Source organism: Pinus tabuliformis, chromosome 5_2, assembly GCF_031772625.1.
Source record: "Pinus tabuliformis cultivar Carrire ecotype Pingquan chromosome 5_2, CPIR1, whole genome shotgun sequence".
Taxonomy (NCBI): Eukaryota; Viridiplantae; Streptophyta; class Pinopsida; order Pinales; family Pinaceae; genus Pinus; species Pinus tabuliformis.
Genome location: NC_142306.1, coordinates 679,402,040 through 679,421,510, shown reverse-complemented (window position 1 = coordinate 679,421,510; position 19,471 = coordinate 679,402,040). Strand labels below are relative to the sequence as shown.

General features: G+C 36.0%; 1 protein-coding gene and 1 long non-coding RNA gene across 2 annotated transcripts; both read right to left on the bottom strand.

Moving 5' to 3' along the window:
- Window positions 1-2,022: 2,022 nt before the first annotated feature.
- On the bottom strand, window positions 2,023-3,803 carry LOC149160942 (uncharacterized). The gene is made up of 3 exons (XR_016261482.1): window positions 2,705-3,803; window positions 2,482-2,523; window positions 2,023-2,375 (listed from the first exon to the last, which is right to left on the bottom strand). It is a non-coding gene; the product is annotated as an uncharacterized LOC149160942 (long non-coding RNA).
- A 12,437-nt stretch (window positions 3,804-16,240) lies between these two features.
- Window positions 16,241-18,847, bottom strand: LOC149160941 (putative anthocyanidin reductase). Its single transcript, XM_089434738.1, has 6 exons — window positions 18,784-18,847; window positions 18,442-18,578; window positions 17,533-17,763; window positions 17,260-17,454; window positions 16,564-16,762; window positions 16,241-16,470 (listed from the first exon to the last, which is right to left on the bottom strand). The coding sequence occupies exons 1-5, from the start codon at window positions 18,845-18,847 to the stop codon at window positions 16,736-16,738; spliced, it is 654 nt and encodes a 217-aa protein (XP_089290864.1). The 3' UTR covers window positions 16,241-16,470; window positions 16,564-16,735.
- Window positions 18,848-19,471: the final 624 nt, after the last annotated feature.

Genomic DNA, 19,471 nt, shown 5'->3' with positions numbered 1-19,471 from the left:
AAACTATTTGCAAACTCAAGGAAGGTATGGAGCACCAAGATCTTATCGCACAATTCCCTCGTAAGGGTTAACTTCTATTAATTCCTCAATCCTTGAGTGTTGCAACTATTGTACAAAGGGTCCCTTATATAAATATAAAATGCCATAACAATCTCTTCAATTATCTCCACAATATCTTCATAACTATCTCCTTTGATCTCTCCATTATCTCCTCAAATCCTTCCATGAATCTCTTAGTAAATCTTCATCCCTATTTTCACTCCTTCCTCTTCATCCCCTGTATACTTATAGAATTATTCTACATCTCATTGTATTATTTATTTATTAATCTTTACAAATTTAGGTTCTTTTATTGGTTTATATTTATTTTCTAAACAACTTAGTAAAATTGGGATAAACCTGGTTTCTGTCGTGGTAGGTGGCTAGGGTGGAGCTAAACCAATTGTATACTATATCAATGGATTACTGGCATAAGCAATATCTCATGAGAAGTGGTTATCAACAGCTAAGAATTGTCGAAGATGATATTTGGAACACGACTTTTAAGACAAAACAATGTTTGTTTGAATGGTTAGTAATGCCTTTTGGGATTTGTAATTCACCTGCTACTTTCATGAGGGTGATGAATAATGTACTGCATCCATTTATTGATGATTTTGTCATAGTCCACTTAGATGATATTTTGATTTATAGTAAGACTTGAGAAGAGCATGTAAAGCATGTAAACAAAGTGCTAAATGTTTTGAAAAAGGAAAAGTTGTATTTGAAAATGTCCAAATGTGAATTTGGCAAAACATCCTTTGGTGTACTTGGGTCATATTGTAGGGGTTGGTGAATTGAGAATAGATCCCTCCAAATTAGAAGTTATTGTAAAATGGCCTATGCCTAATAATGTAATAGAAGTTAGAAGTTTTTTGGGAGCAACTCAATACTGGAGAAAGTTTATTGCTAACTTCTCATTCATTACATCTCCATTACATGCTTTGACAAGTGTGAAACAAGTCTTTCAGTGGGGAGGTAAACAATAGAAAGCCTTCGATGCATTGAAAGAGAGGATTAATACAACACTAGTTCTAGCACTTCCAAATCTCAAACAACCATTTGAAATTCAAACTGATGCAAGTGAATATGCTATGGGAGCAGTGTTGATGCAACATGGTAAGACAATATGTTATCATTATGAGACTTTTTCTAATGCAGTAATTAACTATATGACCTATGATAAGGAGTTGTATGCTCTAGTTCAAATTTCGAAGAAATGGAAACATTATTTGATGGGTAAAGAAACAATTATTCATACTGACCATCAACCTTTGCAATATCTTCAATCGCAAACTAAGCTACAACAAGCAAGGCATTTTAGGTGAATGGGATTTTTACAAAAATTTCATTTGGTCATTACATATAAGAAAGGAATTTATAACAAAGTTGCAGATATGTTATCTAGACCTAGATTCAATGCATCTATCATTCTTAAGCATAATTTAGTCATGCATGAAAGTTATATTGAACAATATGCTCAAGATGAAGACTTTAAAGATGTTTATGCAGCTTTATGTCAAGGCAATCATGTTGAAGAGTTGGATTATCATGTTCATAACAAGTTATTATATCATCTTGGCAAGTTGTGTGTTCCACAGGGTGAAAGAGTTAATGTCATAAGAGAAGCCCACACTTCTCTTATTGCTGGTCACTTTGGTGTAGGCAAAACAATTGCTCAACTGTATAGGTATTATTATTAGCCTCACATGAATGAAATAGTGTCAAGATATGTAAGAGGATGTTTTATGTGTGCTACTAGTAAGTCAAGTATTAGGAAATTGGGTTTGTATACTCCACTTCGTATTCCTTCTCGTCCTTGGGAAAGCATTTTTATGGATTTTGTAGGCGGATTAACTATGTCTAGAAAAGGTCATGATTATTTATATATTGTGGTGGATCGATTCAGAAAAATGTGTGTTTTGATGCCTTGTAAGAACTAGCAATTGTCCCAAAAGGTACAAAGAGAGGCCGATAGGATTATTAAATTGGAATTATTGAATTTTTCTACAAGAGTTAATTCGTTTGTGGAAAAACTCAGCAGTTACAATGAATTCTTACAGTAATGCCACTGCATAGCAATTTGCAGTACCGCTGTTTTTCATGCGACATAGGCAGTGCTAAGGCAACCTTACAAGTGGTAAAGTGGGATACACGAATCTGAACATTTGAGAATATCAAAGATGAGATCCACATGAACTTGCAGAAGGACCTCCCCTGGTCTGCCAGGTGTTATAAGAGTTGCAACTTTGACACTTGTGTGCAACAATGTGAAAATTTACTTAAGAAGAATTTACTTCAAAAGTTACTCCACAGTCATTGCATAAGATCCAAACCTGCTCAAATGACCGACGAGAAAGTGGTGAGGTATTTTCTCTCACGCTACTAATGGGCTCTAAAATATGCCTCCAAATTATACCACATTAACATCAGATAACTTACCATTTTGTTCTTGTAAGCTTGAGGCATTGGAGTCAAAGCAACCTACATGACAAAAAAAAATATCAGAATCCACTCAAGAAACTTAAAAAATCAATTGCCATTGGACGAAAGAAAATTTCAAATATGAGAAATCAAAAATAGCAAAAACACATATAATAAGCTACTCTTTATACAACCCATTGCAAGTTGACTTCAAGATGTTCATCTTGTCGAAAATATCTACCTCTCGGTCAAGTTTCTCCCACAATTTAGACATATCACAAACAGATTTGGAGCACACTGGACAAGCAAATCTGCAAAGGACAAACAAACATGTTAGAATGGCAAGACATTTGAAATAAAATTAAAGCTGCTACAAGCTGTGACCACAGATCGCTGAAGAAGGTACCATCAATGGGCATATCAGTGCAAGTATATCTAGTATTGTGTAATAGTATAGGTAGACTGGAAACAAGAGGTTGTGAGCCAGGGCACAAAACAGGCCACATATGAAACTTACTGAAGTGTACCTACACGATAACGCTTTAGGACGGTATTGCATGTAAAGCCATAGGTGGATAAGAAGGGGATTATTGATCATGTGAATAAAATCTCAATACAGGGATATGACTATTCCAGAATTCTGATAGACATGAGCAAAGCTAACTGATCATTAAGCAAAGTCAACTGATTTTTGATAGACATGAGCAAAGTCAACTATTTGACTTTTATCATATCAAGCATATCAGGTATTCTACTATAACAAGATAGCTTGCCATCACATATATAACAACTACAAGGCAGGACACTGAAACCACTGATGTTGTTTGTATAAGAGCAAGAGAAAAATAACATAAATGCACCCGGTATAGCTAGGTAATCCGAAGCTAGCTTAGAAGTGGGTATTATTGGTCGGCTTTTTTCTTCCTCTGCTTCCCCTCTCTCCATTAGAAACAGTGAGCGTCCATACCGATGAAAATGAATCCATTACTATCTTTCTATGCTTTTGCGTTAGAATATAAAGGTCAGGTGCACTGGTTTCGTCATATCTCTCTACAGTTGGAAAGAACCCGAGTGCTGAAGGCGGTCAATGGACTATATGTGCATTGCGAGGCCGAATTCACAGGCATCAAGCGGTGGAAAGCCAGGAAACACGCCAGATTGACGTGGGACGTTGCCCCCCATGGCGAAGAAGAGGTTGGTCTGTGTGTTGTGGTGTCTTTGTGGTTTTCTCCAGATATTGGGTCAAGGGTTCGAGCTTCTTAGAGACCGGGAAACCCCCAGCTCAACTGAACTGCTCTCACTCACTCTGTGTATGTTGTTTGGATTGGATTGCTAGTGGGTCAAATTTGACTGTGGGAGACGGGTCACTGGCTGTGTGTAGGTTTTCTTCCAGTTATTAGCTCTAGAAGAACTACTCCAAAGGATACACGTCCATCTTCTTATTAACCTGGCCATACATGAAATATTCTGGAGCCAGATACCTGAAATATGATAGCAGCTAGTTTTACGAAGCCTTGATTATAAATGACATTTATTTTCCTAAGGAAAGAGTTGGTGTAAAGAAAGAAATGGATATTTACCCAAATGTACCTACAATATCACTACCTATTGTTGTTTCTCACCCCCTCGAGAATAGATTCACTATGCCTGGGTACTTAGAATATTCGTTTTTTTTACATTGTTATTTCAATGATTTATCTGTATTCTAACAACAGACAACAAAATCCGAAACTTCTACCTATAAGTCTATGTGCAGATGCCGTTGTGGAGCCGAAGCAATTAGCGTGTAGCCACTTCTTTTGTTTGAAATGTGTGCCAAAGGTGAGATAAACAAAGCACTCATTTGCATTATTAAATCAATATATTTTTGAAAGAACATATATAATTGATTCAGGCTGCCATTTCTGTGAATTCTGCTGGTGCAGGTAATTAAATTGTCTGAGGAGTGCCCTATCTGTGTGCAACACAAGGGCAACCAGGTCTTTAAACTTTCTAGAAGGAGAGATTTATAATTTGATTATTACCCTTGGGAAAGAGAGCCAGTCCCACACCAAATGAGTGGTAGTTATACAAAATATACATCATGATACTCAGCTTGGTCCATTTCTCAGATGGCACCGGGTCTAAAATATAAAACAATTTGAAAATGGTGCAAATGCAATCCTTTGTATCTATATGAAGATACAGATAATGTACACAGTGCCCTGGGATGCATCAAGGTTCTGCCCTGGGGCCTGATTTATATTTTGTTTTTTTCGACTGAGATCTGCATCCCCACTGAATTGGGATTTTCAAACTGAGCAGGCAGCCAGGAAATTTGTCTACATATAACTATAGAAAATTCAGAAGATACCAAAAAAAGTATAGTTTACAGGAATAGTGTTGGGTATTTTAACCTAGGGAATAATTATTACCTAGTCTAGTGAACTACTGCTGCTACTACTGCTATTACTTGCAGTTATAGAAAACAACTATAGCCGTGATCAAGTTGTAATTCTTCAGTATAGAAAACAAAAAAGCATAGAAGAATTATGGGCGAGCTCCCTTTCATTGTGGCTCAAAGTATCGTTTGTTATAAGAAGTCTTTGAATAGTACAATGAATGACGAGAAGATTTTTCACATTATGTGTATACAACTTTCATACATTTGGTGCTGATGGTGATTTTTATGTGGATGAATCATATTTGGTGATATATTATTTGTTTGATTGGACTTTGTGGGACACATATATATAGAAATTAGATTCTTCAATTCACAGACCAATTAACACACGTACAGTTATAACATGCTGGGTTGACCTGCAGGAGGCCCGCAGGCACCACAATTTGTAATGCAAGAAAAAGACATTGTTCTGCATGGTTCTCTTTTGAAACTTTCCGTCGTTGGGTTTGCTGCAGAAACTGAATGCGTTAGTAGTTACAAGTATTGTCATGATATTTATCAACAAGTGAGTGTGTGGTGGAAAAGGCATAGTTGAGTTGAGACTTTAGACCTCCCTCTGGCTGTCACAAAACACCCCATGACTAATGCACATTGAGCACCTTTGTTACATGGTTAAAACGATTGGTAAATTAACTGTCATCCACTTTTTGCAGCCACTGGAGGGACAGAATGAATCTCAACATCTCTTCTGCGTACCATCTGGCCCACCTTCCACAAAGCATTCTTACCTTGATGATACCGCACACTGGCACTTCTGATAGAGTGGCCAACTTTGTCCTTGATGACAGACAGGCCCACTCTGGACAGGCATCTTAATGAGGGACCAAGGAGTCGGATGGATGGACCAAGGAGTCGGATGGATGGAGAAAGAGATGCTTGGAAAATAGTTAAACAAGGCGCCAGTACTTTGTATTCATAACTGTCACTCTAGTGAGGCGCTCACAGTATTTTGACAAAAATATGCAACAAATAATTACACACCATTCTGGCAATCCTTTGCTGTAACTTGGTGTAACAAATCTTTTGGCTTTATCAATTCAATCAATTTTGGATTTCCTTTTTAGGCCATAAATCTGTTCAGAGAATTAAAAAACCCCAAGACAATTGAAATCGGCCGGCAGGGAAGGTTTCCAATGCGATTTATCGTCAGATTCGAGGAGATAAGTCGCTTTAAATGTGATAGAGAGAGTTCAATTGGTTGCATTTTTATCTAGTCCTTTTCAGTTTCTCGGTAATTAGAGCTGGGCATGGAAGGATAATGTGGACTTGGCTAACCATGGTGAGAAATGTGTACCTTTCTGGCTCAGGCGTAACAAACTCTTGTGTTTCTGATCAACGCAGTAGGTTTTGGATTTTTTCCAAGTTACAGATCGCTTCAGATACTCTCAAAATCCAGTATAGTTGTGTGTGAACGGGGAATGTTTTCAATGTGGAATGGGAAATTTATGGCCTACAAATCGGTATATAATGAAATATTGTGGAGTAGGTAACATAAATTTTTGGCCACAGATTTAGTTTGCAGGTTGAACAGGACAAAATATATGCAACAGAGCTTCATTTCAGAACATATTTCATGGAAAAACAAACTAAAATGTCCACTGCCTGGAGTTTCTGTTGGGGATTTCACTGGGGAAAAAGTAAACATGCATATATGGGATTTACATAGCCTTGCTTGTTATGAATTTTATGGTCAGTAGACATATCGACTGCCTCATAGCAAAAATAGTATAAGCAAGTTCTGTAGGGCTTTGATGATCATATGTAAATTGCTGTTACTATCTCTTCTGTATTAATAAAAACAGACATTATATCTAATAAATCCAGGCGATGTTAGTGGGTCCATTGGGTCATCGTGCAGCAGTGAGTTGCACAAGGATGACCTAGATTCAAAACCATTCTATCCTAACACAATTTTGACATGAATTGTCCATAGAAAACTCTGACGGAATAATCATCCTTTCACGCCCTCTCTAATCAATAATAATACACTAACGAAGAAGAAAGTTCATGGAAATTTGTGCACTTACATTTTGGAGCCAAATAATCTCCGAGCTCGAAGACGTAGTGTCCATCTTTATCATCTTCACGCCATGGAGGAGAAATACCGCGCTGAACCGCAGGTCCCTTCTGACCACCGAGCGCAGAAGGCGGAGGATGAGGAGGAGGAGCATGCTCTAACCCTAGCCCTGCCGAAGAGGAAAGGATTCGAACCTGGTGTTGGGCATCATGGGCGCCACCATTATAGAGTAGCGTTCGCTGAGTCTACACACAGCCAGCGACCCGTTTCCCACAGTCAAATTTGACCCGCTAGCAATCCAATCCAAACAACATACACAGAGAGAGTGAGAGCAGTTTAGTTGAGTTGGGAAGCTACCATATGCATCTTTCTCCGAAAACACCATATGCATCTTTCTCCGAAAACACAATGCGCCATTACTACTGGAGCTTAAGAATGCATAAGCTTCCGAAGAAAACAGCACGAATTTAGCAGCAGAACCGTCTTCATCAATATCCATGAATACACGACGCAGCTCACTTGCAGAACTCTGCGGTTATGCCCGCTCTTTTCCCGATGCCACGTAGCGTGAGATTGCAGAACTCTGCGGTTATGCCCACTCTGTTCCCGACGCCACGTGTCAGCGTGAGAAACAAAGGGACGACGAAAGTCCCTTTCAAAGGAAGGCCTATAGGATTATTGAAAGGAAGAAACCTCTACAGATAGTCAAGCATATACAAAGCTCACTAGTGACCAAGGAAATAACCACGATGACACAAAACCAAAACCAAACCATTCATATCAATATATTAAGTTTAAAACGCGTTCATACTAAAAACTCAATAGATTATTGGCAACACACTTTTTTTTTTTAACTAAAAAATAAATTATACCGTTTTACATGGTAAATGAAAAGCGGAGAAATTTGTGATTTCCAAATACTAAAACAAACCACTTACAACTTACATTGCTGGTTGACACTACAACTAAAACATTAACTAATTGTAATATGCTTTTCCACATTGTAATTTAATATTTTAAAATAACCAAGCGTTATCTAATCTATTCCTATCTTCAACTTGTAAACTCAATAATTATTTCTAAAATTGTTGTCCACTTATACCATATATAGAACCACCTTAATTAATAATGATAACCCCTCAAGTGAAGGTCAGATCAACAATAGTTAATTTCAAATAAGGAAAATATTATTTACTTAAACCATGAGTGTTGAAAAAGCATTATTTAAATAGATTATATAAACATTAACCATTCCGCAATATCAACATTATTTACTTGCATTATGTCAACATTTACCATTGCGTGTATCTTGGTAACCATAACCAGATGGAAATAAGGTCGGCCCCGTAATATTATTTACTTGGTTTATGTCAACATTTACCATTGCGTGTATCTCAGTAACTATAACCAGATGGAAATAAGGTAGGGCCCGTTGTTGTGTTGTTGTATAGTGCGATTAGAAAGTCAAATTATAATATTCTTAAACCAATATTTATTGTATTCTTATGTGATGTTTAATAAAATACAATTAATTTTGTGATCTATAAATAATTTTGTAACTATTTTTATTTAAACATTAATAATAATAATAATAAATGGGTTTTCCATTGATTAAAACCTCGACTTCCCATCATTTATCATAACCCCCTGTTCAGTATTAATTCTTAGAAGATCACACATGTTTCTTTCATCTGACTTGCAGTGTCTACATTCTCCACATTCTCCAGTAAATAAGGGAAGCACACTGTGACCCTCCTTGAAGTCAGTCACCCCTTCTCCAACACTCTCAACAACTCTGTGTCAAGCAACAGATCTATAGTTAGTGACCAATGCAATGCATTGCATTTTTGCAAAAAGGAAATGAAATGCAAAAAAACAAGGTGATATTGCATTGCCAATTTGGATTACTCCTTTGGCTCATTAATGGAAGGAGATTAATCTACAGGATCATGCAAAATTTGGTAATCGGATGTGCACGTGTATCCTCATGATTTTCTATTTATAAATTTCAGTATTGATTATGCAAGAAAGCAGGATTGGGTTTTGTAATTTGTCAATTACTTTCTTTGGTTGGAGTTTTGATTATAGTTTAAAATTTGGTATTGCCCTAGTGACTGCAACGTGTAACTATGTGATGATACCCGAGCATCTGCGCTCTTCAGTATTGTTCTGCAATAGTTAGAGCTAAGGTTTTCCAGAGATTAAAGTAAGTCTCACTACTCATTTAGAATGGCGATTGAGATTCAACGGCCCAGTTTCAAATGTGGTCTACATTATCAATTTAGTATTTCATAATCGGCATGGCCAAACTGTCTATTTTGATTTTCGCAAATTCAATTTCAAAAAACAGTGTTTGGAAATATTTATTTCAATTGTGGATTGGTTTCATGGTAAACCAAAACAGAAAATCGCTTTCCTTGCACATATATGCTGCCCCGAATTGTTATCATTATCAGTATTATTATCTTCTCCCAACAGCGGCAGAATGACGGATATATGCACAAGAGAAGAACCAAAAAGACAAGTACTCCAAGATATCCACTGAAAAGAAGCCTATAATCACAGAATCATTACTGCAGTAGAGTGTTTACATTGTTACTTTAGCTCTCAGAGGCCTCACGTAAACTCTAGGTGCAAATTTCAATAGTTTTGCACAATCATGTATGATTTAATAAATATTGAGGTTTGCAGCTCAACATCTTTTTTATCTCTCTCAATGCTTAATAGATCCAAGTAAAGGTGAAGCTATGCTAGTTTACAGTTGTTTGAAGTTAGGAAGAAAGGCAAAAAATGTCATCATATTTTGACTATATGGTAATTTAAAAAAAAATGGCATTGGTTCTTTTTCCATTTTTATATTAGTGTTATATACACACACAAAGATCTCCTGCACCCCAGACTGTAAAGCTCCTCACTTCTCTTGACCCAAATACAAAACTCAATTGATTTTTATAAGTCTATAAGTGCATGCTTCAGTCCAAAAATTGGCTCCAAACAGCTCATACAATATAATAATATATGGTTATACAGATCTGTGCAGGTGTCAAGTGAATGAAAGAAAATTTACCACAGATTTGTCCATACTAGGGCACCAGAGGGGTTTTGTACCCAGCAATGTGCATACTGAATATGTGGTTGACACTACAACTAAAACATTAACTAATTGTAATATGCTTTTCCACATTGTAATTTAATATTTTAAAATAACCAAGCGTTATCTAATCTATTCCTATCTTCAACTTGTAAACTCAATAATTATTTCTAAAATTGCTGTCCACTTATACCATATATAGAACCACCTTAATTAATAATGATAACCCCTCAAGTGAAGGTCAGATCAACAATAGTTAATTTCAAATAAGGAAAATATTATTTACTTAAACCATGAGTGTTGAAAAAGCATTATTTAAATAGATTATATAAACATTAACCATTCCGCAATATCAACATTATTTACTTGCATTATGTCAACATTTACCATTGCGTGTATCTCGGTAACCATAACCAGATGGAAATAAGGTCGGCCCCGTAATATTATTTACTTGGTTTATGTCAACATTTACCATTGCGTGTATCTCAGTAACTATAACCAGATGGAAATAAGGTAGGGCCCGTTGTTGTATAGTGCGATTAGAAAGTCAAATTATAATATTCTTAAACCAATACTTATTGTATTCTTATGTGATGTTTAATAAAATACAATTAATTTTGTGATCTATAAATAATTTTGTAACTATTTTTATTTAAACATTAATAATAATAATAATAAATGGGTTTTCCATTGATTAAAACCTCGACTTCCCATCATTTATCATAACCCCCTGTTCAGTATTAATTCTTAGAAGATCACACATGTTTCTTTCATCTGACTTGCAGTGTCTACATTCTCCACATTCTCCAGTAAATAAGGGAAGCACACTGTGACCCTCCTTGAAGTCAGTCACCCCTTCTCCAACACTCTCAACAACTCTGTGTCAAGCAACAGATCTATAGTTAGTGACCAATGCAATGCATTGCATTTTTGCAAAAAGGAAATGAAATGCAAAAAACAAGGTGATATTGCATCGCCAATTTGGATTACTCCTTTGGCTCATTAATGGAAGGAGATTAATCTACAGGATCATGCAAAATTTGGTAATCGGATGTGCACGTGTATCCTCATGATTTTCTATTTATAAATTTCAGTATTGATTATGCAAGAAAGCAGGATTAGGTTTTGTAATTTGTCAATTACTTTCTTTGGTTGGAGTTTTGATTATAGTTTAAAATTTGGTATTGCCCTAGTGACTGCAACGTGTAACTATGTGATGATACCCGAGCATCTGCGCTCTTCAGTATTGTTCTGCAATAGTTAGAGCTAAGGTTTTCCAGAGATTAAAGTAAGTCTCACTACTCATTTAGAATGGCGATTGAGATTCAACGGCCCAGTTTCAAATGTGGTCTACATTATCAATTTAGTATTTCATAATCGGCATGGCCAAACTGTCTATTTTGATTTTCGCAAATTCAATTTCAAAAAACAGTGTTTGGAAATATTTATTTCAATTGTGGATTGGTTTCATGGTAAACCAAAACAGAAAATTGCTTTCCTTGCACATATATGCTGCCCCGAATTGTTATCATTATCAGTATTATTATCTTCTCCCAACAGCGACAGAATGACGGATATATGCACAAGAGAAGAACCAAAAAGACAAGTACTCCAAGATATCCACTGAAAAGAAGCCTATAATCACAGAATCATTACTGCAGTAGAGTGTTTACATTGTTACTTTAGCTCTCAGAGGCCTCAAGTAAACTCTAGGTGCAAATTTCAATAGTTTTGCACAATCATGTATGATTTAATAAATATTGAGGTTTGCAGCTCAACATCTTTTTTATCTCTCTCAATGCTTAATAGATCCAAGTAAAGGTGAAGCTATGCTAGTTTACAGTTGTTTGAAGTTAGGAAGAAAGGCAAAAAATGTCATCATATTTTGACTATATGGTAATTTAAAAAAAAATGGCATTGGTTCTTTTTCCATTTTTATATTAGTGTTATATACACACACAAAGATCTCCTGCACCCCAGACTGTAAAGCTCCTCACTTCTCTTGACCCAAATACAAAACTCAATTGATTTTTATAAGTCTATAAGTGCATGCTTCAGTCCAAAAATTGGCTCCAAACAGCTCATACAATATAATAAAATATGGTTATACAGATCTGTGCAGGTGTCAAGTGAATGAAAGAAAATTTACCACAGATTTGTCCATACTAGGGCACCAGAGGGGTTTTGTACCCAGCAATGTGCATACTGAATATGTGGTTGACACTACAACTAAAACATTAACTAATTGTAATATGCTTTTCCACATTGTAATTTAATATTTTAAAATAACCAAGTGTTATCTAATCTATTCCTATCTTCAACTTGTAAACTCAATAATTATTTCTAAAATTGTTGTCCACTTATACCATATATAGAACCACCTTAATTAATAATGATAACCCCTCAAGTGAAGGTCAGATCAACAATAGTTAATTTCAAATAAGGAAAATATTATTTACTTAAACCATGAGTGTTGAAAAAGCATTATTTAAATAGATTATATAAACATTAACCATTCCGCAATATCAACATTATTTACTTGCACTATGTCAACATTTACCATTGCGTGTATCTCGGTAACCATAACCAGATGGAAATAAGGTCGGCCCCGTAATATTATTTACTTGGTTTATGTCAACATTTACCATTGCGTGTATCTCAGTAACTATAACCAGATGGAAATAAGGTAGGGCCCGTTGTTGTGTTGTTGTATAGTGCGATTAGAAAGTCAAATTATAATATTCTTAAACCAATACTTATTGTATTCTTATGTGATGTTTAATAAAATACAATTAATTTTGTGATCTATAAATAATTTTGTAACTATTTTTATTTAAACATTAATAATAATAATAATAAATGGGTTTTCCATTGATTAAAACCTCGACTTCCCATCATTTATCATAACCCCCTGTTCAGTGTTAATTCTTAGAAGATCACACATGTTTCTTTCATCTGACTTGCAGTGTCTACATTCTCCACATTCTCCAGTAAATAAGGGAAGCACACTGTGACCCTCCTTGAAGTCAGTCACCCCTTCTCCAACACTCTCAACAACTCTGTGTCAAGCAACAGATCTATAGTTAGTGACCAATGCAATGCATTGCATTTTTGCAAAAAGGAAATGAAATGCAAAAAACAAGGTGATATTGCATCGCCAATTTGGATTACTCCTTTGGCTCATTAATGGAAGGAGATTAATCTACAGGATCATGCAAAATTTGGTAATCGGATGTGCACGTGTATCCTCATGATTTTCTATTTATAAATTTCAGTATTGATTATGCAAGAAAGCAGGATTGGGTTTTGTAATTTGTCAATTACTTTCTTTGGTTGGAGTTTTGATTATAGTTTAAAATTTGGTATTGCCCTAGTGACTGCAACGTGTAACTATGTGATGATACCCGAGCATCTGCGCTCTTCAGTATTGTTCTGCAATAGTTAGAGCTAAGGTTTTCCAGAGATTAAAGTAAGTCTCACTACTCATTTAGAATGGCGATTGAGATTCAACGGCCCAGTTTCAAATGTGGTCTACATTATCAATTTAGTATTTCATAATCGGCATGGCCAAACTGTCTATTTTGATTTTCGCAAATTCAATTTCAAAAAACAGTGTTTGGAAATATTTATTTCAATTGTGGATTGGTTTCATGGTAAACCAAAACAGAAAATCGCTTTCCTTGCACATATATGCTGCCCCGAATTGTTATCATTATCAGTATTATTATCTTCTCCCAACAGCGACAGAATGACGGATATATGCACAAGAGAAGAACCAAAAAGACAAGTACTCCAAGATATCCACTGAAAAGAAGCCTATAATCACAGAATCATTACTGCAGTAGAGTGTTTACATTGTTACTTTAGCTCTTAGAGGCCTCAAGTAAACTCTAGGTGCAAATTTCAATAGTTTTGCACAATCATGTATGATTTAATAAATATCGAGGTTTGCAGCTCAACATCTTTTTTATCTCTCTCAATGCTTAATAGATCCAAGTAAAGGTGAAGCTATGCTAGTTTACAGTTGTTTGAAGTTAGGAAGAAAGGCAAAAAATGTCATCATATTTTGACTATATGGTAATTTAAAAAAAAATGGCATTGGTTCTTTTTCCATTTTTATATTAGTGTTATATACACACACAAAGATCTCCTGCACCCCAGACTGTAAAGCTCCTCACTTCTCTTGACCCAAATACAAAACTCAATTGATTTTTATAAGTCTATAAGTGCATGCTTCAGTCCAAAAATTGGCTCCAAACAGCTCATACAATATAATAAAATATGGTTATACAGATCTGTGCAGGTGTCAAGTGAATGAAAGAAAATTTACCACAGATTTGTCCATACTAGGGCACCAGAGGGGTTTTGTACCCAGCAATGTGCATACTGAATATGTGCTCAGAATTATCCCACAACTAAATGTCTGTTCATCCTCAACTCTTTAGGGCCCAACATGTGCCAAAAAGAACAATCTCAAAAGATTGCATGTCAGCCAAAAATAGCTTGACTTAAAATATAACAAGAGAACAGATACAATTGACATTGAAGCATCTCCATCCAAAGACCACAACTGTAGTTGAATCAAGTGTGTTTCTTATAGTGGAGAAAACAAGGGATCTATCATGAATCAAATTGTGTTCTTATAGTAGAGAAAACAAGGGATCTATCTTATTTGTGAAAAGCACTCACCATAATCCCCAACTTTCTGACAGAATTAAGTCTTCTTGTTTCATGACACATGTACACACTTGGCTCACAAAAGTTTGAATGATCCATAGTAATCTATATCTACCAGAAACAATTGCAACATAGCAAAATCATCCTGAACCAACAACTATCACATGCCACGTACCAACACTAATTCTGAAGGGTTAATCCATAATAGTAATACTTTAGGTGAGATCACGTAATTAAAGAAAACCATCTCTAAGCATCTTGAACCCCAATGTCTATAGGTCTCGTGTGAATTCTATGATAGGTGCAACAAAATATATAAGAGTTCAGTTTTGCAACAGTTAATGGAGGTTTTGCAATTTTTATGCAGGTAATGGAGATTTTGCAATTTTTATGCAGGTGTAAGCAAGCCTAATATGATTTCACAAAATTAGACAAGAACAACAAATCGTTTTGCTTATGACTGCTTTCAGATTAACATTTACGAATGCGGTCTCCATTGAGCTATTAAAATAATAATAATAATAATAATAAATAAATAAATCATTATTTTTCCTTTTTTAGTATGAAATTATATTCTGAAAAATTTCATGCAAATTTTGTTAGCTATTAAAGCAACTCCAACTTGGATCCACAGAGTCGAACATCACCGACTCAAGCTGTCTTCCATAGGACACGATACACGAGAGCAAATTCGGATATTTTGCATAGGAAATTGGCAGTCTTAGAATTTGACATCACATTTTTCAAATAAACTATGATGATAACTTCTAGTTTCATTTGGGCAAAATACCAAATGGTATTCAACTGAAAATTAAGGCCATATCACAGGGCTATACACTAACCATCAATTTCTGTAGTGCACTACCTATTTGAGACTTGAGAGAGCAACAACAAAAGAAATGTCTCCCAAAACAAGAAATATGAAAACTTCAAATAAAAAACAGCAAGAAAGCAAAACCATTCTGAGGTTCAGCAAAACATTGACTGATGTAACAAACAAAATATAAATGCACAAGGACGTTCATAAAGAGTTCCTGTCGATGATCAAGGTAACAGTTAACTGGGACAGCGAAGAATTTTACCAAAATCTAACTGACTAAATATTTAATATGAAAGGCTACTAACATGTCATTCACCATGAAAAGCATGACATTGCAGGCACCATCTGCCCAGTGTTAGTCATCAGTTCAAACAGCCAAAATCATCACGTACGTACACATGATATATTATAGACCCCAGTACCATCTGCAGTGCCTGCTACTATCATACCGTTTCAAAGGTTGGCTGATTGATGTTCATTGTGTTCAGTTACATTCCTTATTAGCATCATTAATAATAATATTATATACTTACATCAAGACTAAAACTAAAGCAGCATTCAGATTTAACTCAGCTGTTATTTACACCTAAGTTGATCTTATATCTTGTTACATTAACAGCATTGATTATCTACACCTGCGGCACAACTACAGGCAAAGAAGGCTTTCAAATAGATTAAAAATCAAGCTGAGAATCATTCAAACTTCAACTCAGACATCAATTTACATCATAACCAAAAGTAAAAAGGCTTTTACTAATAGATTCATTTTGAAACGGGGCATTGTCGAACAAATTAACTTTTAATCCATTTTTTTTTCCAGGAAAAGGTGAAAGATAATAATAATCAGACTGAAGACCGCAGCGTAAATACAGTTAAGGAAGCAGCTGATGCAATTAAACCACGAGCTTGTCCATGGATACATAGTTATAACACCACCATCACTCTCTGCATTATCCAACCTGTAAACCAAAAAATATGCTCACAAAAATTATGATTAACTCATGTATAGTGGTGGTGTTGAAAATAAAAGATGAAAACTAATGGTTACTTACTGAAAGTCTATCTTGTACTTTGGATAACGCTTGCAAATGAAATCTACAAACCCTGATAAAGTGGTGCTATGGGCAGAGCAAATGTATCTTTCTCCCACTGTAGGTTGTTCCATCAAAAACAAATGAGCTCTACAAACATCTTCAATATGAACAAAAGATGTCACAATAGACTTCAATAATCCTTGCCATTATGTGTTTCCTGCAATTCAATCATGGCTTTTTATCGTTAATTTGATTTTATTTAAATTTGGAACATACCCATATTTAAAAGATAAATGATATTAAATCTACGGAATGTTTATCGTTAATATGTAAAACCTAATGGTGAGATTGTAACCTCATACCTCATTATTTTCTATTATATAGAACCTGAGGTTGCCGTGCCACATCAATTATTAAAAACAAACCCAAAAAGAGAAAAACAAAACAAAAAAATCAGGCTCGAGTTTGTGAAACCTGTGATGAGGGACATGGTTACATCGACGCTGGAGGGAATTGTCGTTGTTAGCCAAGGACCCACTACTGTGACTGGGACCATACTGACAACTTCCATTTTGTTTTCTTTAGCAAATTGCAGGGCAGGTTGGTCTGCCAGGGTTTTTGACACATAATACATCTGAATGCATTCAATCAATGAAAACTGTAAAACTTCCTACAATGTTCAATTTAAACCAGAAATTCGTGCAATAAACTTACCCAACCAGGGGGTTTATTTTGTCTGATGAGATCTACTGAGCTCCAGCATGATTCATCGATGATTTCCACTAGTTTCTCTGGAAAAGAAGCAGCACTGGCAGATGATGTGTTCACCACACGCCTTACACTTTTGGTTGCTAGGCAGGACTTGAGAACATTCAGAGTTCCTCTCACGGCAGTTTCAATCACCTCTCTCTGTACAAAACAATTCGATTAATATCATATCGTTGTCCCAAAAACATCGGTAACTTACTTCTTTACTGTTTCACTTACCTCTGGATCTTGGGAACCAAAATCTGTAGGAGTTGCAACATGAAAGACGCCGCGGCAGCCATGGATGGCATAGTCAAAGCTCCCTTCCTCGCAGAGATTTGCTCTGAAAAGACGAAGCCTCTCTTGGGCCCCTGAGAGTGAGAGAAGGGATGAGTTCTTTGATGGGTTGTGTGGATCTCTGAGAGTGGCATGCACTGTGTACCCATTCTCCAGCAGAGTCTTTACGAGCCATTAAGCTAATTTTTTTACTTTGAACTTCACCTTATTATAAATTTTGAAAATATTTTAAAATCTAAATAAAACCAATTGTGTGCTTTCTCTTGTTTTTCCTGTTATCTGTAAGAATGACCAAAAAGGTGTGAATGCTAAAAATGTAACAAGTTCAGCCAAACCTTGGAATTAAATAAATTTTCCCATAAAAATTGTCAATATTATTTTTATAATGTATGGATTTTGACCTATTCATATCATCGTTCTATCAGGCGAAAAAAAGAATTCTAAAAGTTGTCCGTTCCAAAACTTCAGATGCAATTCATTTCCCAAAAAACCTTTTACAGCAATACCGATTCTCTTTGTCAACAAGTAAATCACAAATCGGGAATTGCCTAGGTTATATTAGCAAAGAAGAGAGAGGTGCGAGGTTCGAATCTCTTTCCCTCCCCGTTAAAGTGTTTTGTATCTTAGCTTCGTAACTGACACAAATCAATCCAATAACGAAAAACTTGGTAACCAAAATAATTCGGTGACAATTTCGACTAATAATGTGATATCTGAAGGCAAATAATGAAGCATAAAACTTAATTCAAACAGTAAAGAAAACCTGAACACTCGAATTAACTATTCCTCACAATTCATGATAAAAAAATAACATGAAATTGACACAAATATGCAAAGAGCCGGGCAAATAACCTGGTCAATTCTTCTCTTCTGAATTCCAAATTGGGTACCTTTAAACCATCTCAGCCAATATATATCAGTACCACCTCTGTCCCGTGAATTTTCCTCCGCCGCTGAGTTTATAATTTCTCCCGTGTCCGACGATGAAGCTGGGAATAGCAGAAGCGAAAAAAGTAGCAGTAACCCCAGAAATCCTCCGTTAGGCCTGTGGATATTCATTCCCTAAGATGCGCTAATAAAATGTAAATTCGCCAGAAATAAATCAATATGCAGTAAAGATCTGCTCCAACATCAATGCCGAAACGCTTTGACAAATTCCCGTCACTTGCTGTTCTCAATTGAGACACCACAAACAGTGTTTTTCTTCCCGTCTCGACAAAGGGGTGGAATAGAAAAAGGAACTACCCGCTGTCTCCATTGCGCGTATGAACCGTGGACCAGAGGCAAGCAGGCGGAACATTCTTGAAAATGATTGAACTACCTATTTGGACTGCAAATTTTCGTTGAAAAGTCGGTCTATTGACAGAAACGGCAGTTCTGCTAAATGTGGGAAGCCCGTATAAAATATCCATGAATACACGACGCAGCTCACTTGCAGAACCCTGCGGTTATGCCCGCTCTTTTCCCGATGCCACGTAGCGTGAGATTGCAGAACTCTGCGGTTATGCCCACTCTGTTCCCGACGCCACGTGTCAGCGTGAGAAACAAAGGGACGACGAAAGTCCCTTTCAAAGGAAGGCCTATCGGCCTAAATAGGTAACAACTAAACAAACTGTACAAATGTTCTTTCAGAATGTATGGGTTCGCTTTGGGCTACCCAATTCTCTTATATCCAATTGAGATTCTCGATTTATTGGGAAGTTTTGGTCAAGTTTGTGGGAAATCATGGGCACAAAATTGGAAAAGAGCACAACATTTTATCCACAAACAGACGGTTAGACACAAGTAGTGAACAAGTCAGTAGTGCATCTACTACGTGGATATTGTGGTAAGCATCATAAACTTTGGGATGAACATTTTAATTATATCCAGCATGGCTATA

Coding starts and splice junctions, on each gene's coding strand:
- LOC149160941 (XM_089434738.1), bottom strand. CDS start 18,847: ATGGAGACAGCGGGTAGTTCCTTTTTCTATTCCACCCCTTTGTCGAGA. Junction 17,764..18,441: donor AGAAGAGAAGAATTGACCAG/GTTATTTGCCCG, acceptor AAATTAGCTTAA/TGGCTCGTAAAGACTCTGCT. Junction 16,763..17,259: donor AAAATAAACCCCCTGGTTGG/GTAAGTTTATTG, acceptor ATTGAATTGCAG/GAAACACATAATGGCAAGGA.